We start from the raw sequence: 17,845 nt of genomic DNA, 5'->3' as shown, positions 1-17,845 counted from the left end.
TACATGAGACTTGTTAGCTGACCACTGTAGCAGCTTCAGTCTGTTTCCAACTGGAAAGAAAAACATTGGTGTGCTTACAGAAAGCATTTCCCAGGTTGAAGGCACAATCTACCACAATCTTTTCTATGTTCTTTTCTCGAATGCTCAAGACTTCTAAAAACATTTGGGTGTGTACTTGGCATATTCAGAGTAATCAAATCTTACAAATATATGAAGTTTTGAGAGGTTTTAGCTACATTTCCAAACATCCATTCAGAACAGTTATCATGGACAGATAAGAGATGCTATTCCTTTTTTCATTTTGTCACAGTAAATTAGGTTGAACAAGCGGACTACAGTGTTCACTTTAGTATTTTACCAGTTACATCAAGCATTTTTATGAACCTGTTGGACAGGCCTAGAAATAGTCTCAATAGTCATCTGGTACAGCTTGCTGCCTTTAGGAAGATGATGTTTGATTCTTTAGTGTAGGTTAAATTTTACTGACCTCATACTGATAAGTAAGCCACATTTGAACATGCTTCACTATAACATCCATTCAGCTGGACCATGGGTCAAACATGTACATTTAATAAAAGATTAAAAAAATTCATAGTTATCCTAAGTACAAATGTAGACTTGGTTCTAATGGGGATTCATTATATATATTTATCCATGAAATTTTCTTCCAAAGCAATTAATTTACTAGAGGTAAAATATCTAAATAAAGAAAAGGTCTGAAAGGTTTACAAAACTGCAATTATGCCTAAACCATGTCTTACTAGTACTTTTTTGAGACAGGGTCTTACTCTTTTTACTCAGGCTGGAGTGTAGTGGCAGGAACATGGCTCACTGCAGCCTCAAACTCCTGGGCTCAAGTGATCCTCCAGTCTCAGCCTTCTGAGTAACTGGGACTACAGGTTCGTGTCACCATGCCCGGCTAATTTTTAAATTTTTGTAGAGACAGGGTCTTTCCATCCCAGGCTGGTCTTAAACTTGGGGGGTCAAGTGATCTGCCTTCCTCAGCCTTCCAAAGGGCTGGGATTACAGGCAGGAGTGACTGCGCCAGGCATCATACTACATTTTTAAGGTCACTATTGATAGGTCTAAAGGCAAGTAAGATTACAGGTAACATAACACCATTTTTAGAACTACATGTTATATCAAGACCTTCAAGGACCTGAGACAGGAAGACAAAGACTAAAGGACTAAGATGTGTTGATGTATCCATAGCCGAAAACAGCTATCAAAAGGCAGCAGACATCTGGGAAAAAGCTTTCTTTTTCGCATGGAGGCCAGAGATACATTGGCATTGCTTCTGGAATTGGAACAAAGCCAATGTTTAATTGGTTTTAAAATCTGGAATGAAACATTTTTCCAGTCATCCATGAACTGACCTTATCCTGTGGAAGTTGAGTGAATCTTGGCTAACCATCTGCCTTGTGAATTGTTTTGTTTGGGCCCCTTATGGGACAGAAAGTACTTGTTGTGCAGTAGTTTCACATCAAGTTACAGTCCTTTGTAATGCTGCCTGAGTAGAGAATTCAGAGAGAAAAAACCATCTCCAGGGAGAAAAATCTAATGCCTTCACTAATATGCCTTGGGGCTTTATGAACCTGCAAGGCTTGGAGTTACCACCTACTTTGCTCCATACCTTAGCATGATGGCTTCCAAAAAGAAGTAAAGCTTATTATTGGAGAAGATAGACAGCTGGACAAACAGACTGAATTCATGAGGGCCAAACAAGATATTTTAAGATAAATTTAACTGAGAATTCCACTAGATTCACTATTGTAACACCAATGCCTCACACACAGCCACATTTCCATAAATTCTGGTTTAGTAAGTGGAGACTTTTGAGATGTGCATACTATGAAAGAAGTATGGAATAAAGGATTCTTCTTAACAGTGTCCATGGATGGTGATACACTTTCTTCCTTAAATCTACTCTGCCCCCACCATAGGGAACAGGAGTAAGGGAGGAAATTAAGAAAATCACTCAACAATTCCTGACTCCTAAAACAAAACAGAAAACCTATGCTAGCTGAAGAAGATAGCCTAAACTATTTTGTAAATTAAAAACCTACTTTTTCAGGTTGAAAATAGTTGAAATAAACAAGCCTCATCAAGAATTTGCAGTATTTGGGTTTGAATGGCTGCCTAAGAAGCGAGAAAGACAAAAAAGCAAGAAAGCCAAATTTAGCTGCTAAATAATAATAATAATAATAATAGCTTTTACATAGACTTTTCAATTTTATAACACTTTTAAATATTACTGGGAAATGCCAGATCTTAATTCCAGAATGCTCTATGGCATCTTCATTAGGAAGTACAATTTCAAGCTGGAACCCAGGTGAAGGATGTCTCTCAGAAACCATAGCAGCCAGGGAGGTGCAGAGATGTGCCATGTATTTGAGTATTTGGGGTTGGAGGGTAGAGGACTCATGTTTTAGGGTGTAGAGCACTTTGTCCAGTCTACAGTTACCAATGCATTAAGTAAACCATACTTATAATCATTTTTGAAGAATGCTTAATTGATATGCATTACCAGTACCAATGTATTGCCATCTATTCCAGCTGATCCAGAGCATAACCTGGTGTCATACTGTAGAGCAAAAAGGGTTTTTTATACTCACTGAAATCAATGTTCCCCTAAATCAGGGCAACACTGGAGAACCATGTATTTCCATATAAGTTAATTGATATAAGTGGGTATTCTAGAGCCAGATTGCCTGGCTAAAATTCCAGCTCTACCATTTAGTAGCTGTATGAATTCAGCAACTAACTCAGCCTCTCTTCACCTCAAATTCTTCAACTGTAAAATGGGGATAATAAAAATATCTACCTCATAGTGCTGTGGAGTCAACATTAAATGAGTCAACATTTTCAAAACACGAGTGCCTGGTCCATGATAAGTACTCCATGGATGTTAGCTTTTAATATTAATCAAATATTGCAAAACAGGAGATAGAAGAAAAGAATGTTGGTGTCATCAGTCCAGGTATCTGAGACTCTGATATTCACCTATAACACAGAAGGGCTTTCGAGCAAACCTCAGTCTTCCTTGCCATCCTCTATACCGACAACAGCAACCCGCAGACCAGATTCGAATGATGAACTCCAAACCAAAGACGACAATCATCACGAACTCCTAAAATATCAGATAAGACATATCAGAGAGAAGCATTATGGAGCAAACCACAGTAAGAAGCTCTATGAATATTTTTGGACATTTAGGCACTTTGTCTAAAGGATCTAGTTGTTAATATCTAAAGTTAAGAACATTTCCTTTTTCCAAATCAAACTAAATCTGAAGAGCATTTGAACCTCATACTGTCTGCATTTCCTATCATGGAATGCTCTTCCTTTTCAAGTCACTAATACTTTGCAAATTTGGGAGTCAGTTTCAATACTAAATGTGCAGGCTGAATAATGGATCTCTCTCGTCTGGAATTTATAGTGTAGCTGACTTTAGCTACCCAGTAACATGTGAAATATCCGAAATAAAATAGCGAATCCTGAAATATAATGGCAAGTTTTACAGAAAATAGAGCTTCATTTTGCTGCAAGGAGTGACATAATCTCTAAATCTTCGAGAGTTGTTCTCAGAGAAAAAGAAGCAAATATTTAGAAGTATACTGAATTCTTTCGTTACAGTGTCAAAATCTCCTTAAAAAACAGTAAGTTTCAAAAGTATTACAGTGTGAGACACATATCCTTTGCGAGAAATGAGACCCTGAATCCTTCCGATCTGAAGCTTGTTAATTATTATGCTGCCCTTTGGCAAGAGCTGCCTAGAAAACAACACCTGCTCCAGGAAAATGACTGAGATTATTTAGGAAGAGTTGTGAGTTAACCCTGGGGAAAGGCCAGCTAAAGTGGCTCATTAAACAGTCAGTGATAGAATGAAAAACCAAATGGAATTTGTAAAATGAAAGCATTTCTGGAGCAAGCTTAGCACGGTCATCTTGTTGTCCCTATAGGGACAGGCACTTAATTTATCAAAATTGTTTTTCCTTTAAAAATAATTTCCTTTCTTGTTTTAAAACAAGGGTTGATTCAACATTTATAATGTAGAGCAATATTTATAGATTTTTATCATAATAGCTTAATTGTAAAAGTAATATATTATCTTTATTAAAACTTCCAAACATCACAGAAATAGAAAGCAGAGAAAGTAAACATTCTAACCTACTCCCCACTCTCCCATTCTACTCGCAGGATAAAAACTGTTACCAAATTTATAAAAGTGGCATTTTTGTTGCAAATTTCAGGCAAATGTCTGTTTCTTTAGTTAGAGCATGGGATGATATGCTGCACTTTTGAAAGGACTAGTAGAGCTATCATTCTATCCTTCTTTTATTTTGCACTAAGTAATCCACAAATATTTCTCATGATGGGAAATAAATATCCAATATCATCACTGCTTACTCACCGTTATTCAAAACTACTTATAGGATAAACCTTCAAAGATGACTTTATGCAGATAACCAAAACGAGGGTCAACATACACTTATTAATAATCCGAAGGTTGTGTCTGGTTTTGGCTTTGTTTTGGTTTTGAATGGATATCTGGCTAGTTGAGTCTGTTCATTTATTAAGGTATCTAAAGTGCCAGATCATTTGTTGTTAATCCAGCACATCTTTCCAAATACAGAAAACATACTCAAGCCCAAAATGCCCATGTAGTTGTGCCTGTGCCCAACTTAGGTTAAATGGCAGATCCACTTTTTAATCCCTGCCCCTAATTCCTACTTATGCCAGGACATTTGGAACGCCAGTTGTGAGTACTCATATTATAAGGGATCCCAAGAAAATCCCAAATGTGGCATGTGTCCCCGAACACTACTGTGTAGTAATTTTTGTTTTTCATGGAAACAGATGACACCAGTATGTCCACTGTTCTTAACAAATGACAGATGCCCATTGTTCTTAGGTATGTCAAGGTCACTGCACTATTCCTATGTTGCAGTAAGGCAGGATAAATTACATTTACAAGTTCTTTATTCAAGCCCTATTGTTCAGAAATATTGTTTACTGCTTTTTTTTTTTTTTTTAAGGAATTGAGGGAAAAATGACAGGAGAGTCTCAAAATTCATAAAGCGAAACTAATAGGGTTGAAAGGAAAAATAGACAAATGTTAAGTCGTATTTGGGGACTTCATCACCACACCTTATCCTTGCTCAGAACTATGGGCATAGAACTACTAGAAAGAAATTTAACAAGTATGTGAACTATTTGAACAATGCATTCAACCTACAGGATCTGACAGATATGAGACATTTCACCTAACATCAGCAGAATACACATTTTTAAAAAGCATCCATGCACATTTATTAAGATAGATTATGTTCTGGGTCATAAACAAATTTCAACAAGTTTAAAAGAATAAAATCAGACAGAATGTGTTCTCAAGCTACAATGTAATAAAACTAGAAATCAATAACAGAAAGACAAGCAAATCTCTAAACATGTGGAAATTAAACAATATTCTTCTCAGTAATCCATTAGTCAAAGAGAAAGTCTCAAAAAATTAAAAAAATACATTGAACTGAATGAAAATAAAAAATGACATAACAAAATATGTAGGATGCAGTAAAAGCAGTGCTGAGAGGAAAATTTACTGCACTAAATGCTTACATTATAGATGAAGAAAGGTCTCATATTAATAATCTTAGTTCCTACCTCAAGAAATTGGAAAATAAACCCAAAGGAAGAAGACAGAAGGAAATAATATAGAAAAGAGCATAAATTAATGAAACTGAACACAGGAAAACAATATGGAAAATCCATGAAACAAAAAAGTAGTTCCCTGAGAAAATCAACAAAGTTGATAAATCTCTTTCTTGAAAGCTGACAAAAATCCCCAATGTCAGGAATGTAATAGGGGATATCACTACAGTTTCTACAGCCACTGAAAAAATGAAGGAGTACTATGAGTAACTTTTTGCACATACACTTGATAACTTAGAAGAAATGGACCAAATACTTTAAAACTACAAGCTACCAAAACTCAACAATGAAGAAACAGACAATCTAGGTAGCCCTATAACCTCTAAAGCAATTGAATTGATAGTTAAAATCTCCCCAAACAGAAATGTCCAGGCCAAATGGTTTCACTGGGAAAATCAACCAGACATTTAAATAAGAATATATCATTTTCACACAATTTCTCCCAGAAAATAGAGGAGAAAAAACTTCCTCAATCTTTTTATGAAGTCAGTATTACCCTGACACCAAAACCAGACAAAGACAATAAAACAAAGCAAAACAAAAACTACATACCAACATATATCATAAACTTAGACACAAAAATCCTCAACAAAATATTAGCAAATATTTTTGCTAGTCAATCAGTCAATATATAGGCAAGTAGGATGTATTCCAGGTATGCAAGGCTAGCTCAATGGTTAAACTCAATCAATATAATGCATTATATAATAAAGCTAAAGAAAAAATATAACCATATAAATTGATGAAGAAATAGCATTTGACAAAATCCAACACCCATTTATGATTAAAAAAACTCTCAGGAAGTTAGGAAAAGAGGTTTAACAGTTTAATTAGATAAATAGCATTTACAACAAATCTAACATCATACTTCATAGTGAAAGACTGAATGCTTTTCCCTAATATTAAGAATAACCAAGATGTATATTTTCATCACTCTTATTCAAGATAGTATTGTAAGTTATATTAATAGTTGCTGCAATAAACCAAATAAAAGAAAAAAAAGGCATGCAGTTTGGAAAGGTAAACATAAAATGGTCTCTATTTACAAATGACATGACTGTCTACAGAAAAATCCAAAGGAATCTACGAAGACACTCTTGAAACGAGTGAGTTCACTAAGGCTGCACGATATATGATCAATGTAAAAAATGAATCATTTCTTTATACTAACAATGATCATATGGAAATGAAAATTAGAAACAATATTATTTATAATAATTCCAAATAAAAATAAAACTTAAATATCCACTTAGAAAAACACATACAGTTTATGTACATTGAGATTACAAAATGCAGATAAAAGAAATCAGAGAAGACCTAAATAAGTGAGGAGAAACACCGTGTTTATGAATTGGAAGACTCAACATAGTAAAGATGTCAGTTCTTCCCAAATTGATCTGCAGGTCTAATAAAATTCCTGTCAAAATCTCAGCAATTTTTTTGGGGGGGTAGATACAAACTTATTTTAAAATTTATATGGAAATGCACTGGACCTGGAATAACTAAAGCAATGCTGTCAAAGAAGAATAAAACAAGATCAGTCACTTTACCTGACATTAACGCCTACTATTATAGCTCCAGTAATCAAGACTGTGGAGGGATAGACATATAGAACATATAGACATATAGAACAGTGAACAGAATGGAGAATTCAGAACTAGGCCCACACAAATATGCTCAATTGATTTGTTTTAAAGGTGCAAAAGCATTTCAATGGATGAAGAAGAGCCCTCAACAAATGATGCTGGAAAAATTGAACTTCTATAGGCAAAAAAGTGGACCTTAATCTATACTTCCTATCTTATGAAAATCACTTAAAAATGGACCATGGGTTTAAAAATTAAACATAAAATAATAAAATTTGTAGTAAAAAAAATGGAGACGGCTGGGGGCGGTGGCTCACGCCTGTAATCCCAGCACTTTGGGAGGCCGAGGTGGGCGGATCATGAGGTCAGGAGATCGAGACCATCCTGGCCAACACGGTGAAACTCTGTCTCTACTAAAAATACAAAAAATTAGCCAGGCGCGGTGGTGGGCGCCTGTAGTCCCAGCTATTCGGGAGGCTGAGGCAGGAGAATGGCATGAACCCGGGAGGCGGAGCTTGCAGTGAGCCGAGATGGTGCCACTGCGCTCCAGCCTGGGCGACAGAGTGAGACTCTGCCACAAAAAAAAAAAAGAAAAAAAAAAAATTGGAGACATTTTTAGGATTTGGACTAAGCAAAGAGTTCTTAGTCTTGACATCAAAAGCAGAAGTTATAAAAGGAAAAAATGAGAAATTGGACTCTATCAAAAGTAAAAACTTACTCCATGAGAGCCCAGGTACTAAGGATGAAAAGACAAGCCATAGACTGGGAGAAAACGTTTGTAAACCACATATCTGACAAAGGACTAATATCTAAAATATATAAAGAAACCTTAAAATTCAACAGTAAAAAACCAAAACCTCAATTAGAAAATCGGCAAAGATATAAACAGGATATTCATAAAAGAGGACATACATAAAAGAGGTTACATATATGGCAAAGAAGCACATGAAAAGATATTTGACATCATTAGCCATCAGAAAAATGCAAATTAGATCACAATGATATCACTACACAGCAAGCAGAATGTATAAAATAAAAAATAGTGGCAAAAAATAGTGACAACACAAAATGCTAGGGAGGGTGCCGAGAAGCCGGACCATTCAAACACTGCTGATGGGAATGTGAAACAGTATAGTCCCTCTGATCATGGTAGTTTCTTATAAAGTTGAACATATAGCTACCATATGACTCAGCAATTGTACTCTTGGGCATTCATGTCAGAGACATGAAAACTTATGTTTGTACAAAAACCTGTACATGAATGTTCACAGCAGAATTATTCATAATGACCAGACCCCCAAAACAGCCCAGATATCCTTCACCATGAGAATGGTTAAACAAGCTCTGTTGCCTTCATACCATGGAATGCTACTCAATAATAAAAATGAATCAACTATTGATACACAGAGTAACATAAATGAATTGCCAGGGAATTATATTAAGCACAAAAAAAGCCAGTCTTGAAAAGTTATACAGTGTATTATTCCATTTATATAACATTTTTGAAATAAAAACATTTCAGATACGGAGAACAGATTAGTGGTTGCTGGCGTCAGGCTGGGGAAGGGAAGAGGTGTGCAAGTGTGAAGGAGAAGGTGGATGTGATTAGAAAGGGGCAACTTGAGAGATCCTCATTACAATGGAATTGTCCAATATCTTGACTGTTGTGTTAGATATACTAATCTCTGCATGTGATAAAACTGTACAGAGCTAATACAGCCCCCCCGACCACAAATGTATTCAAGTAAAACTGGAGAAATCTGAATGAGATTTGTGAGCTGTATCAATATTATTATCCTGGTTGTGATATTATACTATAGTTTTACAAAATGTTACCTTTTTGGGAAATTGGGTATACACAGGATATGTCTACTATATCTTACAATGGCATGTGAATCTACAATTATCTCAATAACAATTTACATTAAAAAAAGCCATTACCAGCAATCTAGACAATGGGATAGATTCATAAGAGGAAAAGTGTTCTTCTTCAAATCCAGATGCTGGGTCTGATCTCACTGTGTTTTGTTTAGAGGTACTCTTTAAATCCCCCTTTGGATGGGGTCTCACTGTTTTATTTTCATATGAGTTGAAAACATAAAAATTTGTTACATTCAGTTGAGATTATTTAAATTAGGGATGGTTCTTCTGACCCTTGCTGGGTAAGCCATGAGACAAGTTCTGGTGCCTTTGCCGCTGTACCTCAGGATAAAGCAGTTCATTTTCTCTTGCTTGGTTTTAGTTGAAATAAAATGCTCGCTATTTACTGAAATGGCAGCTGAAGAGATTAGTGAATAATATTCAGAATATTTGACTTATCTGGAGGAAAGCTGTAGTGGAAATTTGATGTTATTAACAATGGTCCTGTCCTTCCTTATTGAAGCCCCTAGAAGCTTGGCTTTGATAGCTCTTTACAAAAGCAAAGGCAATCAATGTTTATTATTTTTATCACTTACCTTGCAGGAGTTACAGTGTTTCCTCATTTGTCCTCACATAATTTTGGTAAAACATAGAAGACCTTTCTTATTTTTCTTAAATGATAAGGATATTAAGAAGCCTAAGAGGCAGTGGTGGCTGGGCGCGGTGGCTCATGCCTGTAATCCCAGCACTTTGGGAGGCCAAGGCGGGCAGATCATGAGGTTAGGAGATCGAGACCATCCTGGCTAACACAGTGAAACCCCATCTCTACTAAAAATACAAAAAATTAGCTAGGCATGGTGGCAGGCACCCGTAGTCTCAGGTACTGAGGACTACAGGAGGCTGAGGCAGGAGAATGGCGTGAACCCAGGAGGTGGAGCTTGCAGTGAGCCGAGATCTCGCCGCTGCACTCCAGCCTGGGCGACAGAGCAAGACTCTGTTAAAAAAAAAAAGGCAGTGCTAGAGCTAGTCCTGAATTTTATCTACAATATATTTTGAGAATACCAATCCATATTAACCCTCTTTTCCAGACATTAAAGAAGCCTCTTCGTATGTCATACCTGAGAACTGTGATTCAATTTAATTGATATATATAACTCTGCTGTACCATTTGAGGTTTAAATTATGCTCTTGCAGTTATTTTGTTTTTAGTTACTTAAAATTGTTTTAGGCAGATTGATTTTTTGGGTACAAATTCACAATGCTTAAAAACTCATGTTCCAGTTGTTTTCTCATTAATTAACAGCACTGTTCATTAAAACACAGTGACCTTTGTCTAATCTACAAGCTGTCTTCTGTGACCATTAGTTTTTTCTGGTTTTATGCCATCAAATAGCATTTTCGTGAAGATGAAATGCCGACATTATAAACCCTGTGACATTTGCACCAATTCTTGAAGAGCTGTGGCTAATTAGACATACATAATTAGAACTATTGCTTTTATTCAGAATATCAACATAATCAATTCCCAGCTATTTTTGTTCCTTTTTGTGTGTGTGCATATACTTAAAGTAACACAGGGCTAGCAGATCAGCACGCCTCTTTACATAATCCCTGCAGGGAAAGAATTTGTGATGTAAACTGCATCGTAAAACGCAAAAAAAGAAGGCATCAGTCAGAAGGATTGCAGTTATAATTCTATGTAATGTGGAAAATTCTACTAGTTTAACACATATTAGGGGAATGAAATTCAGATCCAGTGACGGCTCCAAACCTAAATCAAAATGTGGAAATATACAAAAGTAAATTATCTTCCGGAATTTTGTCTCTTTGGAGAGCAGAAAAATATCCTAAAAACATGCTTACTAGCCATAACTTACAGAATATCACATACCATCATCAATCTAGCTAGCTTTCAGACTTCTCCTTACTTTTTGGGAAGGTATACTAGTGTATTGGAAGAGAATTTGAGGGAATGAATGTTTTTTACCAAAGGGACTAATTTGACCTGGAGTTGAGGACACATGGATATTTACAGAATCATTGCTGCACAGAGGTGGTTGTGAGAGCATGACAGAACTTCACTAAGCTGGCTAGCAGACACTTCGTGGGGTGGGTATGGGGAGAAGGGGGTCATAGAGGTGGGAGTGGGGTGGAGATAGGGGAAATTAGATTAAGGTGTGAAGGGGTATGGATGCTTCCTGCCTTGGAGAAAAATGACTGAGTTTGTTTTGACAGACTGTCACTGCGGCTAGCCTCATTGATTGGAAGTCTTAGGAAGATATGATAGATGAATTTGAGTAGCTCCAGCAAAATCTAGTGTCTTAGTAGGTCTTCCCCCTTGGGATTAGTTGATTCCTGAATTTTCTTTATAAATGATTTATCCATTCAAGTTTTTCACACCTGTTAATATGCAAATCTGCTCCTGAAAAGTAACTCATTTAATCATACCTAAATAACAATGTTCATTTATCCCAGAGGTTCTTCAGAAGATCATAGGGAAGGCAATAGTTTGAAAATGCCCCATTTCAAATGACTGATTGACACTTTGTTACTAAGGAAGGATCAAGGCTGGTTTTTATCAGGTATTGAGGCCATGAGTTGAGACCATATGGGCTGGAGGCAGGAAGTGGGTGCGCCCTTCTTGGGGAAGAGTTGGGAACAGCAGGACATTCCTGGTTTACCCCTAGCTGCCTACCTGGAGTGGCCCTATGCATCCCAGTTACTAGTTGGGATGCCATGATGAGAGGACTTTTGTCCTCTCTTGTAGTGATTTTAGATCCTTAGGGATGGGTTGGCTCTTAGCAGCTATAATGCCTGCCTAGCATGAGCAGCCACCCAGATGATCCCTTCTGTGTTTACGTTTTATGTTCTGTAAGTCACATCTGCAACAGGGCACAGGATGTCTTAGGCTTTCCCCTTCATCTGCCACAGATGAAGTCCGCCCATGGGACCAAGCTGAAGTGGTGCCGTTTGTGGAGGAGCCTCGCTGAGGTTTTTTTGGTTGTCCATCCTCCCCCATCCGAAACCTATTTATACCTTAATTGGTTTGAGGTTTCTATTTGGGCGTGTCTGCATGCCCAAATGATTCATGTCTGAATCATAAACACCAAGCTGGAAATATTGAAAATGGCTTGCTGCACCTTGAACTGGACCCAGATACCTATTCTGTTATGATTTTGTAAAATAATCACAAATTAACCAAGTCAACTTAGAATCAAAGCTGAATGTCCTGAATCAGATCAAAATGGAAACACCAAAAGAGTCTCCAAAATGAATGAAATCAAACCAAGTTTTCATTTGATTCAAATTGCTAATTTGTCTACTTCTCACTAATCTAGAGGCTTTTCTTCCTCTTAAGAACTACATGAGACCGGGAGCAGTGGTTCACGCCCGTAATCTCAGCAGTTTGGGAGACCGAGGTGAGCGGATCACCTGAGGTCAGGTGTTCGAGATCAGTCTGGTTAACATGGTGAAATCTGGTCTCTACTAAAAATACAAAAATTAGCCAGGCATGGTGACAGGCGCCTGTAATCCCAGCTACTCAGGAGGCTGAGGCAGGAGAATCACTTGAACCTGGGAGGTGGAGGTTGCAGTGAGCCGAGATCAAAATTAAAATTTAAGATACACAAATTTAAATAAAATTCCTTAAAATAAACAAGTATTTCTATTTAGAGAGCTATCCTGACCTTGAGAAATTACTACATGTCAGCCAAGTTGACTATAAAGCAAATCTTGTCTTCTCATATTGGTGATATTTGTCCTGTGAATTGAAGTGGACCCTTGTGTCAAGACAAGAAATAGTATGGCTTCCGTGCTACTGAGAGTGAGAGGCAGGTCAGGGCTGGGCATGTTCTTAGAGAACTCTCAGAATTTTTATCTTTTCTACTGAGGAGTTATGTCTCCGTTCTTACAGCTGCCCTTCTTTGGACCAAAGGAATTGCTCTTACACTGGGAGATCCCTTGATTTCCAGAAAATCTGCTTCTTCCTTCTTTCTTGAGGGTATTTACAGAGTTTAGCATAACTAACTGCTCTACAATGTTGACTTTATTTCTAGATATTCTGCTTTTCATGAATTCATTTTATAAATGTCTACTGAATACCATAAACATGCAGGATATAAAGATCAGCAATGTGTTCTGTCACCCTCGAGGAGTTTATAATCTATTGGGGAAGATAAGACACACGACTAGACAACTCACAAAACCATGTGCCAGAAGTTCTGCTGAGTGGTGGTTTCTAGAGAAATGCCTTACCCATTATCGTAGCTCCTCTGCCTAGAGCAGGCCCTAGCAAAATGTTTGTTGAGGTTTCCTTCAGTTCAAGGCTTCAGGCTCAGCAAAACCCAATTAGCATACTGTTTCATTAATCTATTAAAATCAAAATTCTCAAAAAGAACTAGCTGGAGGTGGAAAAATGAGAATAAGTTAATTGGCCTATAATTTTCATTTCTGACCTGTCTATTCAGCTTTATGACACTAATTGCAATGAGAGGGCGAATGGCTTCTTACTGCAAGATGTCTTAGTGACAGTGTGGGCTTATTTTGATTAATGTAAGCTGGAGGACAGTAACTACCTAATTTCACTCCTATGGTTTATACCACTGAATGATTATATTTTCATTTGTTGTTACCCCATATCTCTTCTCTTTTTACATTTTACTAGCCTGAAAGAATTTTTCACTAATGGTTACACCATTGTTCTTAAGACAAGCTCTTGGGGGAAAGAAAGTGAGAGGCAGTTTATCCCTTTTATTTGAGCATATTTTAGGCAGAATCTCCAAATGTCTTAGTTCTTGGAGAAAACGGAACTTCAGGGTGGAGCCAGAGTGGCTCCTGAAGGCTAAGCAGAAGTAAGTGGTCAGTGTGTTTTATTTACTCAGTAACTAGGAAAGCAAAGGCTGTGTTGATGAAGGGGTAGAACCCAGAAAAGCTCAATGGTTGAGCTGTCAGTGGGGAAGACATTCTGCTTGTTGGTAGAATGTGAAAAACCTGGAAGAAATGGACACCTTTGGGATCATGGCTTTCAGAGGAGAAAAGGCTATTGGCAGGGTAGTGTTGGAGTCCTATAGAAATCAGATACAATCTTGCTTTCTTTCCATGCCCCTAGGCTTCTTGTGGACCGACATGTGCCACTGGGAGAAATCTCCTTGCCTCCTCAGGTCATTTGGCCAATTTTTTTCTAGACTTCCAACAAAACAGAAAACATTTTGAATCAAAACCTAGTCTTGCCTTCCTCCTCTTCTACATATGATGATTATTTTCCTTTATAAGCACCAAAGTGCATTTTATTACCTAAGATTATTTATTTTTCCAGTTACCAAAGTATATATTATTGGTGTAAATGTACTTGGTGGCAATATGAATAATATCCTTTGGTGAGCTCTGACAGGTAGGAAAACACACCTTTCTGTGCATATTGCATGCATACTAATATGCTCACTTGATTTCAGAACTTGATATTGAAACTCAGTCAGTTAGGCTCATGCAAAAGGACAGGAAAGGCAAAAATCTCAGAATAAAAACTGACAGGAGGCCCTATTAACAGAACATATCACCACAAACAGAAACCGCATATTAGCTCTCAGTGCAATTTCTAATAAACATAAAGAAGTTAACTATCCTCAAAGTATATAAATCAATGGTATTGTAACAATATTCCATTAATCACACTTTCAAAATTAAGGAAAATTTAAAGTTTTCTGCCGCTTTGAACAACTAGATCACAAAGAAAAATCAAATACATGCAGGATCTTTTATTTTAATAATTTCAATTTTATTAACCATGTGAATCTTCACAGTGTATTCTTCATGAAATCTGTCATGATTCTGGGCTATTTATTTATATCTCTAATTGTTTCCAGTCATCCATCAAAATCATTCAAGACCACTCATGCCATAAATCAAGTATACTCTTAAATTGAGTAAGATGAAGGGCCTGATCAGAGATAATCTTGAACTAATTTAATGAGCTCTTCTGCTTGTTGTTCATTTGAACCATTAAACAATAGATTAAGAATCAATGTTTCTATACTGGCTTTAAAAAAAACTGAGTTGAGGATAAAAACAAGAGAACTACCTGGGCAATTTCCAAGTGTTTTAGAATGCATTTTTTTAATGCTCCCTTAGCATAACACATAGCACATGGCAAATATTTAGCAGTTTGATTTAATGGTGAATTATCCTGACAGCTGAATCCAGGAATTCATGGGAGGATCCTTTCTTTCTATCATGATCTGTTTCTCTGTTGTGTTATTTACCAAGCTACATTCTGATTCCCATTTGTTTTTCAAAAGTTTCCCTGCTGGAGAGAAAATGCCGTGCATAGTAAGTGTAGCCTTTATCTCTGATAGAGATGACTCCTATTGTACATAAGCCATCACTCTTATTTGCTCACAGTAGTGTTTGGAATATTATTGCTGTCATACACCTCTGCTCACATCATCAATATATCCTAATTAATACATCACTGCCTGCTTGACACCCATTATGCACACACACTTGCCAAACAACCTCTGATGGGTGATGGCCTCCATCCACAGCAGGATGAATTGCCATTGCTTGAATTGATTTGGAAAATCACTTAGTATAGGAGGAAACTGATCTGCCACAGTAACTTGAAACCTTCCTCTACTCTTCTGCTCCTTTATTTGGTTGTAGACTTATTCCTACCTGGCAACATGACACTTGATTTGGAGACCATGGTAGTAGTTTAATGATATATGAGGGGACTGCTTCACAATTTTAACTAATAAAGCATCCTGTACACAACTAGTGACCAAAGCCATGGAAATATAGACCCATATATTGAATTTACAGGACATTAACAAGAAATAAGCTCTGGGCAAAAATAAGTGTCTGTTCAGAACTAAGAGTCTGCCCAGAAAAGAACGCACTGGAGAGAGAAAGTGCACGTCTTACTATTTCCTAAGCAGCATGGGATGCCTGAATAGATGTAAAGTGATACAGCAGTGTCAAGTTGACCTTTTGTAAAATCTAGACAAAAGAAGTCCTGGAGCAGGGTGCACAGGAAGTAAATTTACAGCCTGGCTCAGAGTGAATCGGATGGCTGGGCTGAAGGAAAAAGGAACAAGGAACCCACAGCAGTGGATTCTCCTATTGAAAAAAGGAGAACTCTGAAAAATTACCTAAACTGAAAGGGAAACAACTCTTGCCTCTCTCTTGTTTGCATCCCCTTTTTCATCCTTGCTTACATTCCAGGCCAGCCATGAAGCCTTGAGGGAGGAAATGCTCTCACGCCTCCCTACAGGACTGTCTTGTCATGGTGGAAGCCCCAAGCATCTCTCTGCAGTGTGGGAGCTGGGGAGACTCTGCTGCTCCATATTTTGGCAAGCAGGGAATAGAACTGTATTAAAGCAAGCATTTTTCCCCCATAATAAAGAGTTTCTGAAGTCACCGAAAGTACAGTGTCCCCCAGCCCCATATCTTGGCAGGCAGGGAATAGAATTGTATTAAGGCAAGAATTCTTTTCCCCCATAATAAAGAGTATCTAGCGTCACTGAAAGTACAGTATTCAAAGACTAGGTTTATATATCCAAGATTGGTATCTCATCAGAGATTATAAATTGTTTACACTGTTGAAAATTCCCATTTTTACAACTTCTTCTGTTTTATTACGCTACTTGTTTGCATAGTAAATACAGATTCAGTGGAATCTTATCTTCTTCCAGAACACTAATACACTTCATCACTTCCATTCAGACTCCATTAATTCAGAATTTGTGATTATACCACTAGAGTTTGGGTGATGCTTATTTTTGTATCATTTATTTAGAGAGGATTTACTAGGCAAATTCAGAACAGAAATGAGAGGACAAGGGGGAAGATTTAGCATATTTAAGAGGAAACACTTTTCAAGACCCTTAATAGCACTTATTTGCATTTAAACAATTAATGGAATAATTACAATCAAGCCACCTCATTAATTAAAGAAAACCCAGCAGGATCTTTATTTGGCAACAGTTTGTTAGCAGAGATTCCCTAAGTATTGACTCAAAGGAAAATTGATAGGAGATATGCCTCCTCCCAAATGCTAATTACCCCTTTCAATCATCTTAAATGTTTCCCAAACATTGAAGTAATCATTCCAATAAGCTACAGCTAGTTGTACAAATTAGTATGCAAATACGTGTCAGTCTGTCCCACAGGTAAGCTTCAGTTTCCTGCAATCTGTGGAGGCAGCCCTTAGCCTAGCAAAGCATGGCAAGCTGGGACAGAAAGAAGGGTCTACCGCTGATCCAAGGGGTTTGAGATTCATTTCCACAGCCCTATCTTCACTAGTTCCTTGATCTGTATTTGCATATTCTGTTTTGATCCTTTTCATACTTCTACTAAAAGGTAGACCTATCCCAGCAGATAAGGCCTACTTGCCTCTTTCTCCTTGATACTGGCTTCTAAATAACTAATAAGCTACAAGTTTTGGGGAAGCAAAGGGCCAGCACAGTGACTTAATTGGATCAATGTCAAACACTGGGATCATTAATTTGATCAGAGTGGGACACTCAGGACCAAGTGCAGAAAAACTGGTTTCCACTATATCTCATTCATTCATTTAGCAGAGCCCAGGGGACAGAAGCATGGAGGGGCTCTGCCACTTATGGAATGTGTGCAATTTAACTTAACCTCTCTGTGCCTCAGTTTTTTTTCTATAAAATTAGAATGAAAAATCC

General features: G+C 37.3%; 1 protein-coding gene across 2 annotated transcripts in view; it reads right to left on the bottom strand.

Moving 5' to 3' along the window:
- The window catches only part of KCNQ5 (potassium voltage-gated channel subfamily Q member 5), a 609,909-nt gene that overhangs the window by 167,035 nt on the left and 425,029 nt on the right, over window positions 1-17,845 (bottom strand). For both annotated transcript variants that reach the window (XM_030929123.1, XM_030929124.1), the window contains exon 3: window positions 3,004-3,130. In XM_030929123.1, coding sequence (XP_030784983.1) covers window positions 3,004-3,130 — 127 coding nt within the window. The remainder of the gene's footprint in view (window positions 1-3,003; window positions 3,131-17,845) is intronic.

The sequence above is a fragment of the Rhinopithecus roxellana genome, chromosome 4 (genome assembly GCF_007565055.1).
Source record: "Rhinopithecus roxellana isolate Shanxi Qingling chromosome 4, ASM756505v1, whole genome shotgun sequence".
Classification (NCBI taxonomy): Eukaryota; Metazoa; Chordata; class Mammalia; order Primates; family Cercopithecidae; genus Rhinopithecus; species Rhinopithecus roxellana.
This window is presented reverse-complemented; position numbering and strand designations above follow the sequence as displayed.